This window comes from Rhea americana, unplaced genomic scaffold (genome assembly GCF_003343005.1).
Source record: "Rhea americana isolate MKP2758 unplaced genomic scaffold, rheAme1 scaffold_8, whole genome shotgun sequence".
NCBI classification, from domain to species: Eukaryota; Metazoa; Chordata; class Aves; order Rheiformes; family Rheidae; genus Rhea; species Rhea americana.
Window position 1 is genome coordinate 6,375,901 of NW_028186978.1, and position 18,570 is coordinate 6,394,470.

General features: G+C 39.9%; 1 protein-coding gene across 6 annotated transcripts in view; it reads right to left on the reverse strand.

Annotated features, from left to right (window-relative positions):
• The window catches only part of TBC1D1 (TBC1 domain family member 1), a 107,183-nt gene that overhangs the window by 11,733 nt on the left and 76,880 nt on the right, over positions 1-18,570 (reverse strand). For all 6 annotated transcript variants that reach the window (XM_085322726.1, XM_085322723.1, XM_085322725.1 and 3 more), the window contains 3 exons: positions 12,540-12,725; positions 8,193-8,354; positions 5,654-5,812 (listed from right to left, as the gene is read on the reverse strand). In XM_085322726.1, the coding sequence (XP_085178852.1) occupies positions 5,654-5,812; positions 8,193-8,354; positions 12,540-12,725 (507 nt within the window). The remainder of the gene's footprint in view (positions 1-5,653; positions 5,813-8,192; positions 8,355-12,539; positions 12,726-18,570) is intronic.

Below are 18,570 nucleotides of genomic sequence, written 5' to 3' on the forward strand. Positions count from 1 at the left end.
TGGTTCTTAAGACCGGACCTTGATCAGTTTGCTCACAGGTTTACAGAGTAGAGCCTGAAGAGTTGCCTAAAACAGTGAGAGGTTGGACTCAGAGGCTCCATGCCTCACCTAGTCCTCTTCTCCTGAGTGTTGGCTTTTGGACAACTATTAGGATTCAAATAAAGACTCAGAATATGAGTTCTCTGGGTCAGGGCTCATCCCCTTTCTCTTTTTTTCTTGTCTTTCTTCCCAGTAACTGGGTTAACTGCAGAGCTGTAGAAATGCATCCGAGCCATTTGTAACTCTAGTTCTAGAGCAAAGGGATGATCTCCACCCCAGGCTTATCTGTAAGCTTTAATATAGAGCTGGGATCAATTTGTTCTTAAAATGAATCAGACAAATACGTAACTTACATAACCAGTTTGACTCACAGTATTTACTCAGCGAGTTAAAACATAATTAGCCTTTTTTTTCCTGAGACTTACATACAGTATCCCTAGAATTGCATAGTTATATATACACACACACACACACACACACATATATACACACACACAGAGGAATGAAAAACAGTCTTTAATGCATCTGTAAAGACTTCATTTTTTACAAGTTTTTAGAAAATGTTTTAAAAAGAGAATATTTTCCTATCCAAGGGAAAGAAGCTCCCCCCCCCCATCATATTTCTCCTTGCAAAATACCTGGACTGACAGGAAATTTGAATATTTCTTTTGCTCTAGTATTAACTGGAGCTTGTTTTTCAGCTGCTYACTTGTTAAATACCACCCCACCCTTTAGCTCCTGGAATGCTGCTATGCTGCCAGATAACAGCAGAGCTCCTGTTTCAGAAAGACAAAGCCTGGGGCAGGGGCCTTCTGCATCCTGGTAGCTGTGCCACCTTCAGCTGCTGTCAGGTCTGCCCCGACCAGGACCAGGCTGTCAAAGAATTAAATGTTGCAAAAGCAATGTTTTTCGCTTCCTAAACAGAGGGGAGCTTGCATTCCTTTGCAAAGATTTCTCTGCCTGGAGTACAAGTTATTACAACACAGTCTAAAAGTAAACTTGTATTGCCTCATTCATGTTGCAAGGTTCCTTTTATACAAGTTTTGCAGGAGAAAAGTTGTAAGCGAAGCTAGAATGAAAATGCAAAGGAGTCCTAAAAAAACCAGTAAATAAGAGTAGAGAAATAATTCATAAATTTACAAGCTGAWTTTTTTCTCAGTGCCCTGGTTATGACTTAAGTAAGAGTTTTAACTTTTACTTAAGAAAAAACAGTCTCTGGCCCTGCTGAAAAGAGACTGAAATGAACCATGCTGCCTCAAGAGAGCCAGAATGAGAGGGTAAATACTTACTGTTTTATTTTTAAAAACGATAAAACAATTTTCTGCTGTGTTCAGCAAACACCTAATGATGCGCACAGTGGTTTTGTACACTGGTAGCATCAGCAACTTGTTAGTTTGCTCTCACTTATCAAGAAAAGAAATCATTTACTGAACCCAAACTTGGTGTTCAGGACCTGAGATCCCCCGGCAACAGTGGATTTGCAGGTGCAGCCACAAAAGGAAATAAACAAAAAAGCCTCCGTGCAGTTGCAGTTTTGCCCTTTGCCCACACAGGGTTCTAGCTCTCAATGCAAAAAATACAATAAAATTTTCTCTATTTTGGACCACGATCCTCTGGCATCGAGTACTGTTGGCCGTACTTGCATTAGCATAGTTCAGGATGCCATCAGCTTCAGAAAGACACGGGCCAACACCTTGCTGTGTAGGAGTGTACTCCTGGCGCAGTGCAGCAGGAGGGGACTGCTGTTCTAGTAACACTAGGAGTTCCAGCAGGACAACACACAGCAACTCACTCATCTTGACTGGTAGATACTAGTTCTGTATCAATTCAGCTCAGGCAGAACTTCCCGGCAGTTGTAAACAGTTATTAATTCCCAGCACAGCCTGTCATTTTCACCCAAGCAATAGACCGTGAGCTGGTTGCAGAAAAGAGATAGTCGTGGTTCAGTTCCTCCCGTATGTTAGCCRCCACAGATGAAATAGGACTGCGACAATGACCTGGGCCAGGAAAGTCGATGGTGTATCTCACCGTGCATCCAGATACACCACTACCCTGATTCTCAGGAGGCTCTATTCACCACTGAAGATGCACTGACTCAGCTAAGCACGAGCAATGCTGCTATGGATTTGTCTCACACTTGGTGTCAGCATGACCTCTTTAGCTTAATTTGAGAAAGCTTTTAAATATTATAACCACACATTGCAAGAACATGGGTTCTTCTCTCAAGCCTACACAATTCTACTTCAGAGACGTGCATGCTTTCAGAAAAAGATCTGTTTAAGAAAAACGCTTCTGACAGCCTGGAGATATAAGTCAAAACACACAAATTCCTTCTGGCTGCCTTCTAGCAATTACACTGTCTGTTACTGCACAGCAYTACTCTATTTCAACGTGAATCACTAAAATCTTCAGCTTCCTACTTTCACCTTATCGAAAAGGTGAATACCAAGTCCTTCCCTGAGCTAATGAGCTAGCAAATACACCCCCCTCAACAACATTTTGCATGAAAACAGCTGTACACAGTTACTAATTTGCCAATACTTGCAGTCACTTCTTTATACAAGCGGAGCACACGGCTTAGATGGGAAAGCGTTTGTGTACCAGACAGAAACATGAGCAGCTTCCTGAGCCAGCAAGCCCCATTCTGCTACGTAAGCCACCAAACTCAGACACTTTGCTTCCTGCTGCCAAAAGGGTTATCCCATCCCCCTGCACCAGCTCTAGTGCACAGTGGACTCTCTGAACAGATTCAACTCACTAATTAAGCACAGAACTATTCGCCCCTTACTAAGGCATTTCAGGATGACAATCCCAACATTCATTGCCAAGTGTATCGATACTACATATGCCAGCTTGTACTTGCTAGGAAATGATCTGTGACTACACATAAATGTCCCTCCTTAACACAGAAACAGCTTTCAGGATTGTGCAATTCAGAAGAATTCCTAAAGTCAGCGTCACAAAATCTGCTGGGAAGCAATTGACATCGCAACTACCTACTCGCAGCTGGCATCAAGGCTCCTTAGATGGTTAAACACTTCCTCGGTGCTAAATCTAAACCTGGCGGTTCTGTCAAATACAGGAAAGCAAAGGTAACACAGCCAATCGCCCTCCCTACCCTTACGCACACCAGATCTGCAGAATTCTGCGTGCTCCGCAAGACTCATTTTATATGTACTGCCTTGATACTCCAACTTTTTAATTTACTTTACCAAATGTTGAATGTCTCCTTTACCATGGATCTTGGGTCACTATCTAAACATTTTTTTTTCACATTTCAATACGTGCCGAAGCTTGTCTGCACATTGTATTATTCAGAAATAGGTGCCCCTGAACAGCTCTGGGGTATACATAATCTCTCATCAGGCAATTCTTCTTCACGGAAGAAAAGGTGTACAGACTTTACTTCGTGATGAAAAATACTTGTGTACTTTAGTACAGTTATAAAGAATGCGCATATGATGGGACAACTCTATGCAACTTCTTTACAGAAATCACAAACAAAAATCAATCAGATTAATATCTATTAATAAATCAGATTAAACAAAAACAATACAGATTTTCCCATAAATTTTTATCATTCTGTTAAATCACACTCCATTAGTTCCAGTGAATACCTTCCCCTATTAACAATTTATTGCAAATACACCTAATCAAACTTAATGATTACAGATTTCCTAAATCCCCCCTTTCCCCACTCTTAGATCTCCTTAGATACAAGCCACAAACCTCAGAACACAARCTTTTTAAAATAAATGTTCTATCACCCTCTGGATTTATTTTTTTCATTTATTATGGAAGAGTATGATGAATGTTGAGTTAGTGAAGGACTACCCAACATGCAGGGATCATCTTGGAAAAAGAGACCAGCTTGGTTTTTTAGACCATAAGCTGAATAATCTTCCTCTAGGAAAGGAGAGAGTAGTATCCTAACAAAACCAAACCACCAAACTGTATATGCCTAAGTAAAATCTATGGACTATCTGTAAAAACCTGCAATAGAGCCGCACGGTGAAGTGCTCTATCCCTGCATTGTTGACAGGACCCACAGTCTGCTGTCTCTGCCTCAGAGACCTCCCACCCAGCCATCGCTGCCTCTCACTGGTGTTACTTAGAGACAAAAATCATCAGAAAACTTATTTTCAAGCACATTGTTATGTGGTAAATGTTAGACATGTGAACATATGACTCAACAATCACATACACCCAAACAGTTACTGTCATGTTAGAAACGTTTTAATGCCCACCACGGATTCCACAGAGCACCACTCAGGTGAGCATGATGATCAGAAGCCTGAAGCCAGGCTCATGAAAAGTCCAGAAGAAGTAATCAAAGCCTGCGCTTGGCTCCTAGCTGAGGAGTGCAATATGTGCTATAGGCTGTGCAGGGGGAGAACTGGAGCAAGAGAGAAATGGCCTTTCAGAGGGAGGATGGATGACGGGCTCAGTTGCTGCTGAGAGGGAGATCATCATTACTGATACAGACCCTAACAGCACCGTCTGGGATCAGTAGCAACCAGGAACAACGCTTAACACAGGTCCAAATCCTTCACAACACTGATTTTTGATCATATTAAATATCACTGGGTTTGGCTGTTTTTCCTGTCTAGCAGATTAAGAGCCAGTGAAAGAATCTCTCACAAGGGAACTAGAAATGCCAAATGAAGAGAAGCAGGAAAAGTTAATGGAACAGTTAAGGGTTTCTGAGGTGAGTGAGGAGTGCTSTTTTACACTTACCTGGAGCAATCTCCTCTGGCCCCAGCCTAAAATAATAATTTCATTCCATCCAGGTTTCCTTTCCCGTGTTAACTTCTGATACTTGAAACATCCTTATAAGCTTTGAATAATAAATGTGAGGGAAAAGAAAAATCCCTAYTTAAGAAGGCAAAAGACCTATCTGACTTTACTTGAGAAGGCGAAAGACATGTTTGATGTCTGCCTAGAAGACACTTTGAAGATGAGAGACTTGGTTCTAAATCTCTCTACTATGCTGAATGGTGAGAGCTAAGTGCCTCCACAGACCAGTTCAAGGCTCTGAAATGAGGAGCCAGTTACTGCTTAAAATTAGGTACTGTGAATATCCTGCTGGGAAATACCTTAAAAAAGAGCTTTGAGGCCTCTTTTAGAATTGTTTTAATGAAGGTAAGAATACCAGTTACAAAATAAAAAAACCCCAAAACAACTACCCCCCAAACCCCCGCCCCAACCAGAAAAAAACAAAAGTCAGAACATCTACATTGTTTTCAGATGTTTAAAAGAGAGCATCAGGCATTGGAAATGAATGGCATTTATTATTCAACAACCTGCATTTAAAAATTTACTTTTTTCCTTGACAACTTCTATTCCTCTGGCCTATGGAATTTACCGTCAATATCTGAAACACAGATGCATTTCAGTAATATCTAGCAGCGTCTAATAATCACATGTTGCAAAGGACCTCTGYGCTTATAATGTAAATTTAGCATTTTCCTAATGGTGTCCAAGTAACTGTTCTTACCAATAATCTTAAACTGAGAGTTTTGGGGTTTTTTTTTATGAGTTACTTTCGTTTATTGAGTTCTTTTCTACAGGTCACAAAGCTCTTATTTTAATTTCAGAATGCTGTTCTACTTACCTAAGTCAATAAGTATTGCATGTTGCTGAGAAGTAAGCTGTTTCAGGAGCTCTTTATAAGGTATGTCCTTTGGTTGTTGTTTGCTTGGAAATTGATGCTTAAGATGGTATTGCTCTGCTAAAAACTTCCAAATCTCACCACGGTGGTGACGTGGTACACCTGAGAGAAGAGACAATCATTAAAATAGTAGTTCCCATTCACACAAAGTGTCCAGTTACCACCCACACGAACAGGACTGAGGAAGTGAAAGAACTATCTAGCAGATATGGATCTCCTGTACCACAGAAGCACGTCAAACCACACTGCTTATACTCTTCCAACAATGAAAGATGTGAGCATTCATAGGGATGAAGCTACTTAAGTATTTCACACAAATATGGGTAGCCTTCATTTACATCTACATGCAAAACTCTGGAAGTAACAAAAAAGATTATACATACTTCATTCACATACACATACTTCATTCAGCATCAGAAGAGCGATATTAAATCAGCTACGCAAGAAATCGATACACTAATTTTTGGCGAAGTGTTCCATCTAGCTGACAATGTACTGGAATTGGATCTCAGAGTCTGAAGCAACTTACAGCTTAAAGTGTTTATGGAGGGTTTTTTCTTTGGTATTTAATGTATGTTTTGGTATTTAACATATCAATGACTAAAATAATAAAAGAAATAAAAAYCAACTCAAGCATACAACTTATATGGACAATTTTACTGTCTTTCTTATATAAGCACAGAAGTTAACTGATTTATCTCTAATTCTTATTTTTACTAGACTATCATAATCTATACACCACTGTTATAAAATAAAATGTTAGCAGAAACGTATGATATTTCAATCCAAACCACATGTGTATTTTAGACAATGTTTCTGCAAATTATTTTGGGCAGTTTAATCTTGATTACTGAAAAGTCTCCAATATGAAACAGTGAGGAAAACTGCTGCTTCAGCCACTGAATGACCCAGGTTCTTGTCTTCAGTTACATTTCTAAAATTCCATTAATTTCAGTGAGGCTGAATGTGCAATGTAGAGTAGAATTTGCTTAACAGTGCACATTTCCCATTTTAGGGGAAATGGTCCCATATTAAGTTCATCTGTGTATGATGCATTGCATGTATAATAAGAGTATTTAGTTTACTATTTCTCATATAAAAGATATAATATATTTAAATAGGTATTATAATGTATATTATAGATCAATACAATGTATTTATTATCCTAACTTAACCCCAGTGCCTACTAAATCCTACCTTTCTTCTTGTTTGCCTTGCTTATTCCTATTTTTATGGTTTTCTGTATAAACTAGAATTTGCTAAAAATCAATTTAAATGCATTTTTCATTTCTGTAGATATGAAATTTGACATCACTTCACGCTAAGAATTCTAATTTGCCACTACAGAGAGTTAAAATTGGTCTCTACAGAGAGCTATTCGTAACATAAAGAGCTATGAATGTCCCCTATCCACTGGCTACTTGTGTTATTAGCAATTCATTAAGCAGGACTTTTGGCATTAATCCAAGTCTTTTAACTTGTATTTTGAAATCCAAAGCAGGCCAGCATCACCAGACTATCAGCAAAAGCATAATTTTTCCTGATGTTCAAATAGTGACTGGACAGAGCCCACTATCTACATAGAATAAGAAAGCTCATTACCACAAGTTTTCCCTGATCTTGAAGATTTGTGCTTGGCTCATTTGGTATTGTCAAGAAACCTAGACACACCTAGTTATCATAAACAGTCAACTTAGTGTAACTTAACTTGGATGATAAAATATAGGCAGGCTCAATATTTAAAATATTTAATATCTGATAGTAGTGTATTCTTGCTACCTCCCTTACACATTGGAAGGCTTTGTATAAAACTATAAAATCTCCTTGGAATGGCCATCTTTGCTACCTACYATGTACAGCACCAAGCATGAGGACTCTGGATCCAGCCATGGCACAAGTGATTGTGAGCAATAACCCAGTTTCTTAGAATATTTAAAAAACATCCTTAGGTTACGTTACTTTCGATGCAGTGGAGAGAGGGGCTGATCACTCAGCCCAACAGTTGTGAGGAAGACCATCAGTGGTATTTGTAAGTACGTGTTTTGCTGTATTCAGAAAAAGGTGGTTCTACAAATATATCAATGTATGCTGTTTGTATATACATGTACTAAACAAGCTACAACAAAGAATATCCAGATAACAGTGTAGACAGTTTCTTCAGCTTTCTATGCAGTTCTTTCTTTTTAAATAAATTTGAATTTATAAAAATCAAGTTGCAACAATAGAAATGCCTCTACTACTCACTCTTCCTGCAAGTGTTATTCAAAAACGAATGCCAAGTACATTAACTTCTTCTGAAAGAGAATGTTACTTGAGTATGCATAGCCATAAAGATAACAAATATTTTTACTTATTTAGGCAGCAAGCTGAGGAACACCTCTAGAAAGAAGCTGTTTATAAGGAGTGTTTAAAAAGAGTCCTCTTCCTTTTCTAGTATCATTTACATATATTTCAACATCTCAAAACAACAAGCTACACTTACCTTGCCCAACAGCAGAATGTATTTTTTCCACATCAAATTTAATTTTTGACCTTCCAGGCGTACTCAACATTTTTTCCCAAATCAAAGTTACATCTTTTAAGCATGGTGTGATTTCTTCATAGTCAAGTTTCAGACGTCTGTTCTGCAAATTGTTTTCTGAAGCTAGGAAATGGTACCATGAATGCACCAGTTAATATTGTTTAATATTTATAAAATGGATTCATTTAATTTAGGGCTTCATCATGCAAAAAGTCACCCTGCAAGATGCCTAAAATTGAAGCCTACAATTCTGAAACTTTAAATGTTTAAATCGTGTGTTTTTTCTAAAGATTTTCTATGTAATATTAACTGTGTATTGCCTGTTTAAATGAAGTACCTTACATACCAGTTAACTTTCAAATCTGAAGATTTAAAAAAAGCAAGATTTTCTTAATAGGATTTTTCACCTTACCAACTCTTAGAAAAATTAGTACACAGAAGTCCTGCACCAACCAAAAATACAAWAATAATGCAGTCACCTATTTGTTATGCATACAACTCAGTAATAAGTTTAATAATGCCAAAATAAAATTTACTTTAAAGGTGATCATTCATTTGTCTGTTTTCATAGTCAAAGGAAAAGTTCAAAGGGGAAAAAGGAAAGTTCAAAAGAGACTGCAGAAATGTTAAGAACTCTGACCACAAATATGAAACGTAAAATGGTATTTGATTGCATCTTCGTCACTTTAAACTCTTCAACTAAAACCAAAACAAACTATTGGGAATTAGAACTGTTACTGAAACTTGGCTACATGAATTCAGGCACCAGAATAAAAAGTAACCTAATTGTATTGCTAAGTAAGTAGTCCACAGGCTGGACTAAGCACTCTAGGAAGCCATATGCAATGTCCAATAAACAGGTTTCCTCCTTCTGGCCAAGGAGAACAGCCCAAGCTTAAAAGAAGGATTTCACATTTGGTATACTGGCTTTTCCACACTCCTGAACCCTATCTCTACAGAGTTGTTCTTCCCAGAAGGCAATCCTTTCTGCAGTTTACACAAAGGCAAAGAAGAATTGCCATTTTCATACCAGGTACCCACTCCATAAGGGATGCAGATAGACCCTCTCTTCCTGAGCAGCCCCCATGAATCCTGCAGCCTGGATGTGAGGGAGAAAGTCTGAAGAAGGGAAGACTTTCCTTTAGTTGAGGAGGATAGCATTAGAGGCCTTCTAGGCAAGCTTGACTTCCACAAATCCATGGGCCCAGATGGGATGCACCCATGGGTACTGAGGGAGCTGGCGGATGTTGTTGCCAGCTTGCTCTCCATCATCTTTGAAAGGTCCTGGAGAACTGGAGAGGTGCCTGAGGACTGGAAGAAAGCCAATGTCACTCCAGTCTTCAAGAAGGAGGACCCAGGCAACTACAAACCAGTCAGCCTCACCTCCATCCCTGGAAAGGGGATGAAACAGCTCATTCTGGATGTCATCTCCAGATATATGGAGGAAAAGAAGGTGATCAGGAGTAGCCAGCATGGATTCACCAAGGGGAAATCCTGCTAGCCAACCTGATAGCCTTCTCTGATGGAATGACTGGCTGGGTAGATGAGGGCAGAGCAGTGGACGTTGTGTATCTTAACTTCAGCAAGGCTTTTGACACTGTCTCCCATAACATCCTCCTAGAGAAGCTCAGGAAGTGTGGGTTAGACRAGTGGACAGTGAGGTGGATTGAGAACTGGCTGAAAGGCAGAGCTCAGAGGGCTGTCATCAGTGGCGTGGAGTCTAGTTGGAGGCCTGCAGCTAGTGGCATCCCCCAGGGCTCAGTACTGGGTCCCATCCTGTTCAACTTTTTAATCAGTGACCTGGATGAGGGGACAGAGTGCCTCCTCAGCAAGTTTGCTGATGATACCAAGCTGGGAAGAGTGGCTGACACACCTGAGGGCTGTGCTGCTATTCAGCGAGACCTGGACAGGCTGAAGAGTTGGGCGGAGAGGAACCTCCTGAGGTTCAACAAGGGCCAGTGCAGAGTCCTGCACCTAGGGAAAAATAACCCTAGGCACCAGTACAAGCTGCGGGCTGACCTGCTGGAGAGCAGCTCTGCAGAGAAGGACCTGGGAGTGCTGGTGGATGACAAATTGACCATGAACCAGCAATGTGCCCTTGTGGCCAAGAAGGCCAATGGTCTCCTGGGGTGCATTGGGCAGACTGTTGCCAGCAGGCCGAGGGAGGTGATCCTGCCCCTCTACGCAGCCCTGGGGAGGCCTCATCTTGAGTACTGTGTCCAGTTTTGGGCTCCCCAGTACAAGAGAGACATGGAGCTACTGGAGAGAGTCCAGCTACGAAGACGATCAGAGGGCTGGAGCACCTGCCCTATGAGGAACGGCTGCGAGAGCTGGGCCTCTTCAGCCTGGGGAAGAGAAGACTGAGGGGGGATCTTATCAATGTGTGTAAGCACCTGAAGGGAGGGTGTCAAGGGGACAGGGACAAACTCTTTTCAGTTGTCCCATGCGACAGGACAAGAGGCAACGGGCAGAAAATGAAGCACAGGAAGTTCCGCCGGAACATGAGGGGGAATTTCTTCGCTGTGAGAGTGATGGAGCACCGGACCAGGCTGCCCAGAGAGSYTGTGGAGTCTCCTTCTCTGGAGATCTTCAAGGCCTGCCTGGATGCAATCCTGTCTAACATGCTCTAGGTGACCCTGTTGAGTGGGGAGGTTGGACTAGCTGATCTCCAGAGGTCCCTTCCAACCTTACTGATTCTATGATTCTATGATCTAACAGTCAAATAAACACTTCTGTCCTTTTCCTCATTCATATCTTTAAGCAGCAACTTGCAAAGGCAATCACTTGTGATTCTGTACAATAAAATGTATATTCTTAGTCAGATGCATTTTGATTTGTCAAAACTGCCACCACGACATTTGCTGTGGCTATACATTTGGCCACAAAAAGCTTTTGGTTAAGAACCACTGTGACTTCACGTTTCTCAAGCTCTTTCTCATCATGTGTCAGAATAAAGAGGCTGAAGAAAATGGTGAAGGTGATGAACAACAGATGTGGGCTTGAACTTTATATCTGAAATCAAAACCAGGAGGAACAAACTGGATGATCACCTCAAATGCATAGTCAAGTTAAAAATATTTAATCATCTTTCTCATCTGAATCATACATTATAAAAGGATTCAATGCTCCAGAAGCAGAGAAAGGGAAACATGTCTATGTACACGACTGGAACACCCAAACTGAAGTTGGAAGAAAAAACAAAGAATGTCAAAGATAACTGATTTAGGCTTCTCTCAGAAACTGTGGCCATTACTCAGGGTTTTAATATCAAGGGAAATCATTATCCCAAGAAAGAACCCATTATAACAAAATTATCATTAACTGTTGGATGTAGAATTACTTATTTTTGAGAAAAGTAGGATCTAAAATTCAACAGAGAAGTTTTTCTTTCTATTAAAAGGACTGCCCATATAGCTTTRTATCAGTCAAAATCAAACACCTGTTGCAATATATTGTAACTTTTTTTTGAAAATGAAAGTGATGTAAATACAGAGCAAATAAGACTTTGACAAAAAGGAGAGAAGAGGAAGAAACATTAGTCCTTTTCAGAGAAAYATTAGAAATACAAAACTGGATTTGTTAACATTTGTAGAGAAAATTTTAGAAATGTCATGACAAGTGTAAGGTTTAAAAATGAAACTGAAGTGTTCTTCTAGAAGAAAGCATTCAGATTTTCGCTCTACCATTAATACCTTCTATTCTTTTCTGATCTGCCTACATAGAGAAAAAAAAAGCTAGTACTATGTTAAAAGTGTGTAGTGACTGCATTATTGTCTGCTGATCCAAGTCATTATTTCTCCCTACAAACCTTGCTTGCACTGTGTATATACTACAGCAAGCAACCATTTGCTGAAGTTCACAACCAGTTCCTTAAGAACTTCAGTGCAACTTCAGCAATGGCTAAACAGACCATTGCAGTGATCAATACTTAAGCACTGACTTATGGATGACAATGTTAAAAAAAAAATGCTGAGCTCCTTATCAGTGCTTCCAGGCACCTGACTTAAAAACACCACACACAAACCCACCAACAACAGCTACAGAAAAATAAAAAAAATTGCAATTAAAATCAAACAAAAAAACCCCCACAGGGTGAAGTGCTAACCAAAACAAAAACAAAACAAATTTACAGGATTTTTTTTGTTTATCATTACTTACAATAAGGAGAGCTGACATAGATGCTACTGAACTTACTTATCTGAACGTTTCTAAAAGGGCAAGGCTTGTTCTTATCCACTGCAAAGGCCACAGAGCAAACCAAAAACTGAATTTGTAYTGCAATAGCATGTAATCAAGAATTTCACTAACCTTGTAACTTCTGATTTTCCTTCTCCATTCTTAGAAGTAGTATCTGCTGAATAATGGCTTTCTTCCACAGCTCACGAAGCTCACGAGGTGTTCGTTTCCTTTCTTCTTTCACTGGTCCAAAAGGGCCATCTTCACACACTGGTTCTAATGGAGATCTGGGTGGAAGCTCTCCCAACTCAGAGTAATCTTCAAGAGACAAAAGCTGTTGTGAACCATTTAAAATTTCATGACTAGTTAAATGAAGGGACATAACTTCTAAGATCAACTGACAGTTGTATATATTAAAAACAAAATGTCCACCCAAATTTCCCCAGTGCAAACACCTGAGTTGTCTCTAGGCCTTGTATGTGCATTTCAAGCTTCATGTCTGGCTATAGGCAATGAGAACAGCGTAAAGTCACATTTGAGCATATGCTTATTTACTGAAAATATTTGTAGTTTTTACAGTACATACACACATATTCCTCAAATATTTATGCTTCCATGCAAAATTTGAATATTCAAACCAAAATGAAAGCTACTATTGCTCTTCAAGATCTCTTCTATAAGATTACATTTCATACATTCAGAACAGGACCAAGTTATCCARTGTTTTAATTTTGAAATTCAGGCCTAGTCATTTTATGGTTAGCTGAACAAGCACTTGTCCTGTGAACATACCCAACCTTGTATACTCAGAGTCTCTTTTTAGCACTGTGTCAATTAAACATCCTGCTGGTACATCTTCTCTTTGGCCAAGTCAACTTAAATTTTGATACTGCAACTCTGACATTCTTCTGTGTCCTCAGATTACAGGTTATTTGAAAAATCCAAACTCTGTAACATTACTTTATGTGTGCATATCTGTGTGTGTGTGTGTATAAAAAATGTAAAATATGTATTTACATGTTTACATATATATAGATCTACACATTCCTTAATTGTACATACACACACACACAGGTGTCATCCTGCTGTGAACTCTGTCTGGATTAGAACTAGGATGATTTTGCCTAAAATCCAATCTATAGCCAGTGATTTTGTATATGAGATTGAAGCTTGCAGCTAACATATCTCTTGAAAATTCTAGTCTATGAAGTAATAAATAGTGAGCTAGTCTCCATTTCCTTACATTTGTTCAAGTAAGATACATGAACACACCCAGCCCACGGACAGGTCTGTATCAGCGCTAGACACTAATGCTACACAACACGCTTTCCTCCCCACCCTTTGAAAACAGGCGTAGTGCACTCTCATCCTTCCTGCCATACCCCCAATTAACTGACAAACCACCTGTAAACCAGGCTGAAATACATTCGCTTCTCAAAGGACAGATGCAGCAGGAACCAACTTGGGCCAGAACGCCCCCTACTTCCCTGCCTGGACGTTTCGGGAATGGTCAGAGGGAACTGCAGGAGCGAATAGCTCCCTTGTGTGTGCCAAGCCCTTGGGAAGATGTTGACAACTGTGGTCATGGACCTTTGGAGTGGAGAGAGAATTAAGTCCTTGTGACCTGATGGGGTTAAAAAAAAAAAAAAAAAGCAAGAAAGGTTTTATGGAAAGAGTATGCTTTTGGATGTTCTCCTGGAAACACTGAAGTGCAAACATGTCCAAGTCCAAGCTGAATTCTCATTCTCAAACCCAACTGACCGATGCTCAATTTAGAGGTTGGTGAGGACTGGAGAGGCCAAGGTGACTGCACGCCGCTCTACAGCCTGGTCCTCAAGGTATCTGTACGCTGCTCTGCACCAGGTCCACAGGAGACGTCTGCCAGACCCGGACCTCTCCAGCAATTCCCATCCCTCACGCACACTTCTTTTTCAGGAAGTAGCAAACCAAGTAAGGTTTCCCAAATACCACTTTCAAGCACATTTACAAACCTTTTCTCAACAAGAGTCTGAAGTATGGGCCAACGCCCAAACTATTTTTTTTAAAACCTATAATCTGATATAAACACTCTACCATACATCAAGTTTACAGCATGCTAGTTACAGCCTCAGAAGGAGAGAAGTAAGAAGAAATGGGCAAATTTGATAAATCACAGAAATACGACTACAGTTGAAATGTGGCATGGTTCAGATAGATCAAATCAAACGCAACACCCACAGAGTTTAAAAAAAGAAAAAAGAGAGAGAGAGACTCTAAACTGCATTTGACAAAGGAAACACACACCCTTAGCTGCACAAACACACCACCAACTAAGGCCATACTGTGAGATGACTACTAGTTCTTAAAGTAAATATTCGGAAAGGGAGACAAGCACCTAAGACATATTTGCTCTCACTTTCAGTTCTTAATCATGTTATAACAAGTTATGCTTTTTTCTTTTGGGGGGCTTCTGCTGATCTAACAAAAAATGTACTTCTTTTCAAGTGTGCAAAGTAATATAAAAGACTGCAAACGTTACAAAAGAAAGTGAACATTAAAAAAATCTCATGCAAACTGAAGATTTTTTTTTTCTTTTTAGGAACAGTAAGTTATGGTTTGTTTTCCTTACTCCTGCTGTGGTATCACTGAATTTAACTATACACTGATATAGTACCATTTTCACCTACCAGTTAGTGTAAGGTTATTTTATACAGCTACTCTGAAGGCACAATAATCTTGGATATAACCTGCTTCTAGAAGAAAAATTACTCATTTCTCTGCATGTTAAATGAAAGATCAAACGCACCCATCTCTTCCTACCAAATTCCAAAGGCAAAGCCATCTCAACAGCATTCCTCCTTGAGCCAGACGGAAGGGCTGTGAAACGCCGCCCCGGGGGACGAGCTGCCCCGCTGCATGTGCAAGACAGTGCTTTAAAAAGCAGTGCAGCAAAGCCCTTCCCCAGACTGCCCAGGCGCCGACAAGCACGCCTGGGCATGTTATTCCCACTGCCTCCTAGAGAAGAGACACTCCTGAAAAAAAAACCCTTCTGTGTAGTAGCCCTGTGGCCCATTGCATTTACCACTGGCCAACACTGCGATAACGATTTTGAATGAAACCTGCCCATAAAAATTACCTCCTGCCTCTCTACACGGGAAGGTTTGCACGCCTTGAAATCCTGCTCAGGAAGCTACTACGCATTACTGACTGGGCTCCGGTGCAGCCAGCCTGTCCTCGTGTGTTCAAAAGCACTTGCACGAGTAAACTCAGCCGACTAAACGAGAAACGTTCCCAGCTGTTCGCTTTTGCTTTTCTAAGTTTTGTCACTGTCAGTCTTTTCCTCTCAAAGCATCGAATAGGGTGGGTCCAAACACCACCTGTTTCCTCACACAATCTCTATCTGCATGTTACCGCAGTCAAATGCAAGGGCTAAAAAACAGTATAAAAATAAAGACAACCTCTTGAACTAGCAGGCCACAATTTAGATCTTCGCAAACTTGCATTCTGGATGTAATTAGTCTCCAGTTATCTACAGCATTTCAGAGAATAATGAACTTCATGTGATGGCGAATTAGGCAAAACTGACAGACACAGATTCAGAAATACTGCTAGTTATTAAAAATGTCAATACAGTGAAGAAATTATATGAGACCCCTTAAAGAAAATAAGAAGCATTCTTTTGAATTTTGTTTCTTTGCAAGTACACAAAAAAAATTCCGAGCGAAGACTTGTAACTATAAAAGAGCTTTAGGTAGATGTCATCAGGCAGGGAAGGAACACACACTTGATTAATTCTCAGCTTGATTTGGGTTGAGAAGGAGAAATTTTTATCCATTTGATTGTTCCCCACCCACCCACTCAACACAAACATACACACACACACACACTACTGTCAGTAATGTTTTGTACATTTTTTTTATGCTGCAGAGTTTGCTTAATTTGCTTTGGTTTGGAACTTAAAAAAGGCACCCTCTTCCAGGAAAGTTATTTTTCCTCTAGTTGCATTTCATGCACAAATCAACACTGCCTTAGGAAAAAGGAATTAATGTCACCAGATGTTAATGAATGGTGACAAAAGCAGTCCAGTTAGGAACATCTTTACCTACGGTATGTTATCTGTGGTCTGTTTGCTTCTTGTTACTTTCTTATAGTACCCAATAAAAGATGCATGTACATCTTAGGGAAAACAAACCTCCTCTTCTCACCCTGCTCATGCTATCGGTGGTTTTTCGAGCTCTTCTAGAGTCAGATATGTAGTCTGGTTTTGTGGGTACATGTGGTGCGTGCACATAAACACTTTGGTTAGAAAATATCAGACCACCTATAAAAACAGCTTATGGCTACCCACTTTCAAAAAACAGGCAGTCAAAACACAAGCAATGAAATGGATTAAACACAAAGATGCATCACTTTCCTAAAGCAAGAATGAACCTAAGAATGACGATTTTATTTTGGTTTTAATTTACATACTGTATTTTCCTCACTGCATATCTTATGGATTGGTCTCCAGGGACCAACACCATCTAATTCGCTGGAAAAGTAATTCAGGTTTAGTCCTTCAGTAGTCAAACTTGCTGAAGCAACACTTGTGTCACTGCAGAGTATTGATTACTCAGGAGCATGGTCCTGCTTCCACTTGGGATGAAAACTGTTTTTCTATTACTGGCTATCCTGATAAGATCTGCTTTCACTAGAAGAAATTTAATTCACAATAGTTAAGGGTATGAAAGAAAAATAAAGATTACAGAAAGGTTAYAAGTAGGCTGAATGATTACAATTATCAACCCTACCTCTAATTCCTCCGTGGAAGAGTCTTAAGTCTTGGTTTTACCTTCCAAATGGTAGCTCCTTTTCTATCTTTTCTTCCTTTCCTCTTATCATTTGTGGACATTCAAAAGAAAGTCTAAAGTCTACTCTGATAAAGCATAACCTGCCTTCCCTCTCATTACCATGCTGGCATGCGGCAGGATGCACAGAAAAAAAAAAAAAAAAAAAAACACGAACCTGTTTAACTGCCCAGATGGTTTGTTCAAAGTTTGCAGAGTTGAGTCAGCTGTTTGGATGGTGAAGAAGGGGAAGCAGAATGTGCAGGTAATCCCTCAAAGTAAAGTCAAAACTTACAAAAGAAATTTGTAAGTCAGCACTAACCTGTGTCCATGAATATATAACAGAGTGAATAATGGACATACAGTTTGGCTTCCACATGCAGAACTGACAAGAGTAGAAAAATTACAAACAAGAAACTAAATACTTCATTATTAGGCATGAATGACTGGGAGATAGCAGAGAAAGCAAAGATAAACAGTAGAGCAATTCAGCTGAACATAACTGGGACTGCATGTTTCACTGAATCAAACTGCCATGTGTTAAAATTAAGTACTGTGCAACTTTCAAAACTTCTATGAACTAGTAAGTGCCACTAAAGCAGGATTTAAAGACTTTGCTTCTCTGTTTATTTGCCAATCTTGTCAGCTTTTGTTGACTCTTACTCCATACTGACTCATAATCTTTCAAATATATTGAGCAGGAAAAGTCTGTTCACTGCAGTTTCCATGGAAAACTATTTGCAGTATACTTTTACTCTTTCAGATTCAGGATTAGGCAAGTTGACTTGATAACTGTTATTATATCTTGACAATGTACAGGTTATTTTGCATTTTAAGTCCACACTTGGACTACCATAAAAATTCTTTTTCTACACAACACACTTCTAGGAGTCTGCGGGTCCAAACTAAGTATTCCTGCAGAAACACAGCATGCTTTGCTGGGGAGGAAAAAAGCACTACCCTGGGCTCATTAGAGCCGTGCAAGGTGATGAGCAATTGATGGAACCGCTCACAAAGCAGACGGAAATGCTGCACAAATGCACTCATGCATCTGTAAGTACCTTGGAAGCGCTGCTCTGAGGCTCCCACTGCTCACTGCCCACAGAAGGACAGGCTGACAGCAGGCCATAAGCAACAGGTGGAATTTGTGCAGACTCATTTATCTGTACCCAAATCTTTAGTTTCAGGCGACAGAGTTTCAGTCCCAAGATGCGAGGGTCCCTACACTCCAAAAAAGGATCAGCAAACAAATTACATAAAACTATCATGTGCGAAGAAGAGACACAAAACAAGGTACAAAATATTACAAAGTGTACTGGTATATCGTTGCCAGGGCCACACTAAGGAAACTTGTAAAT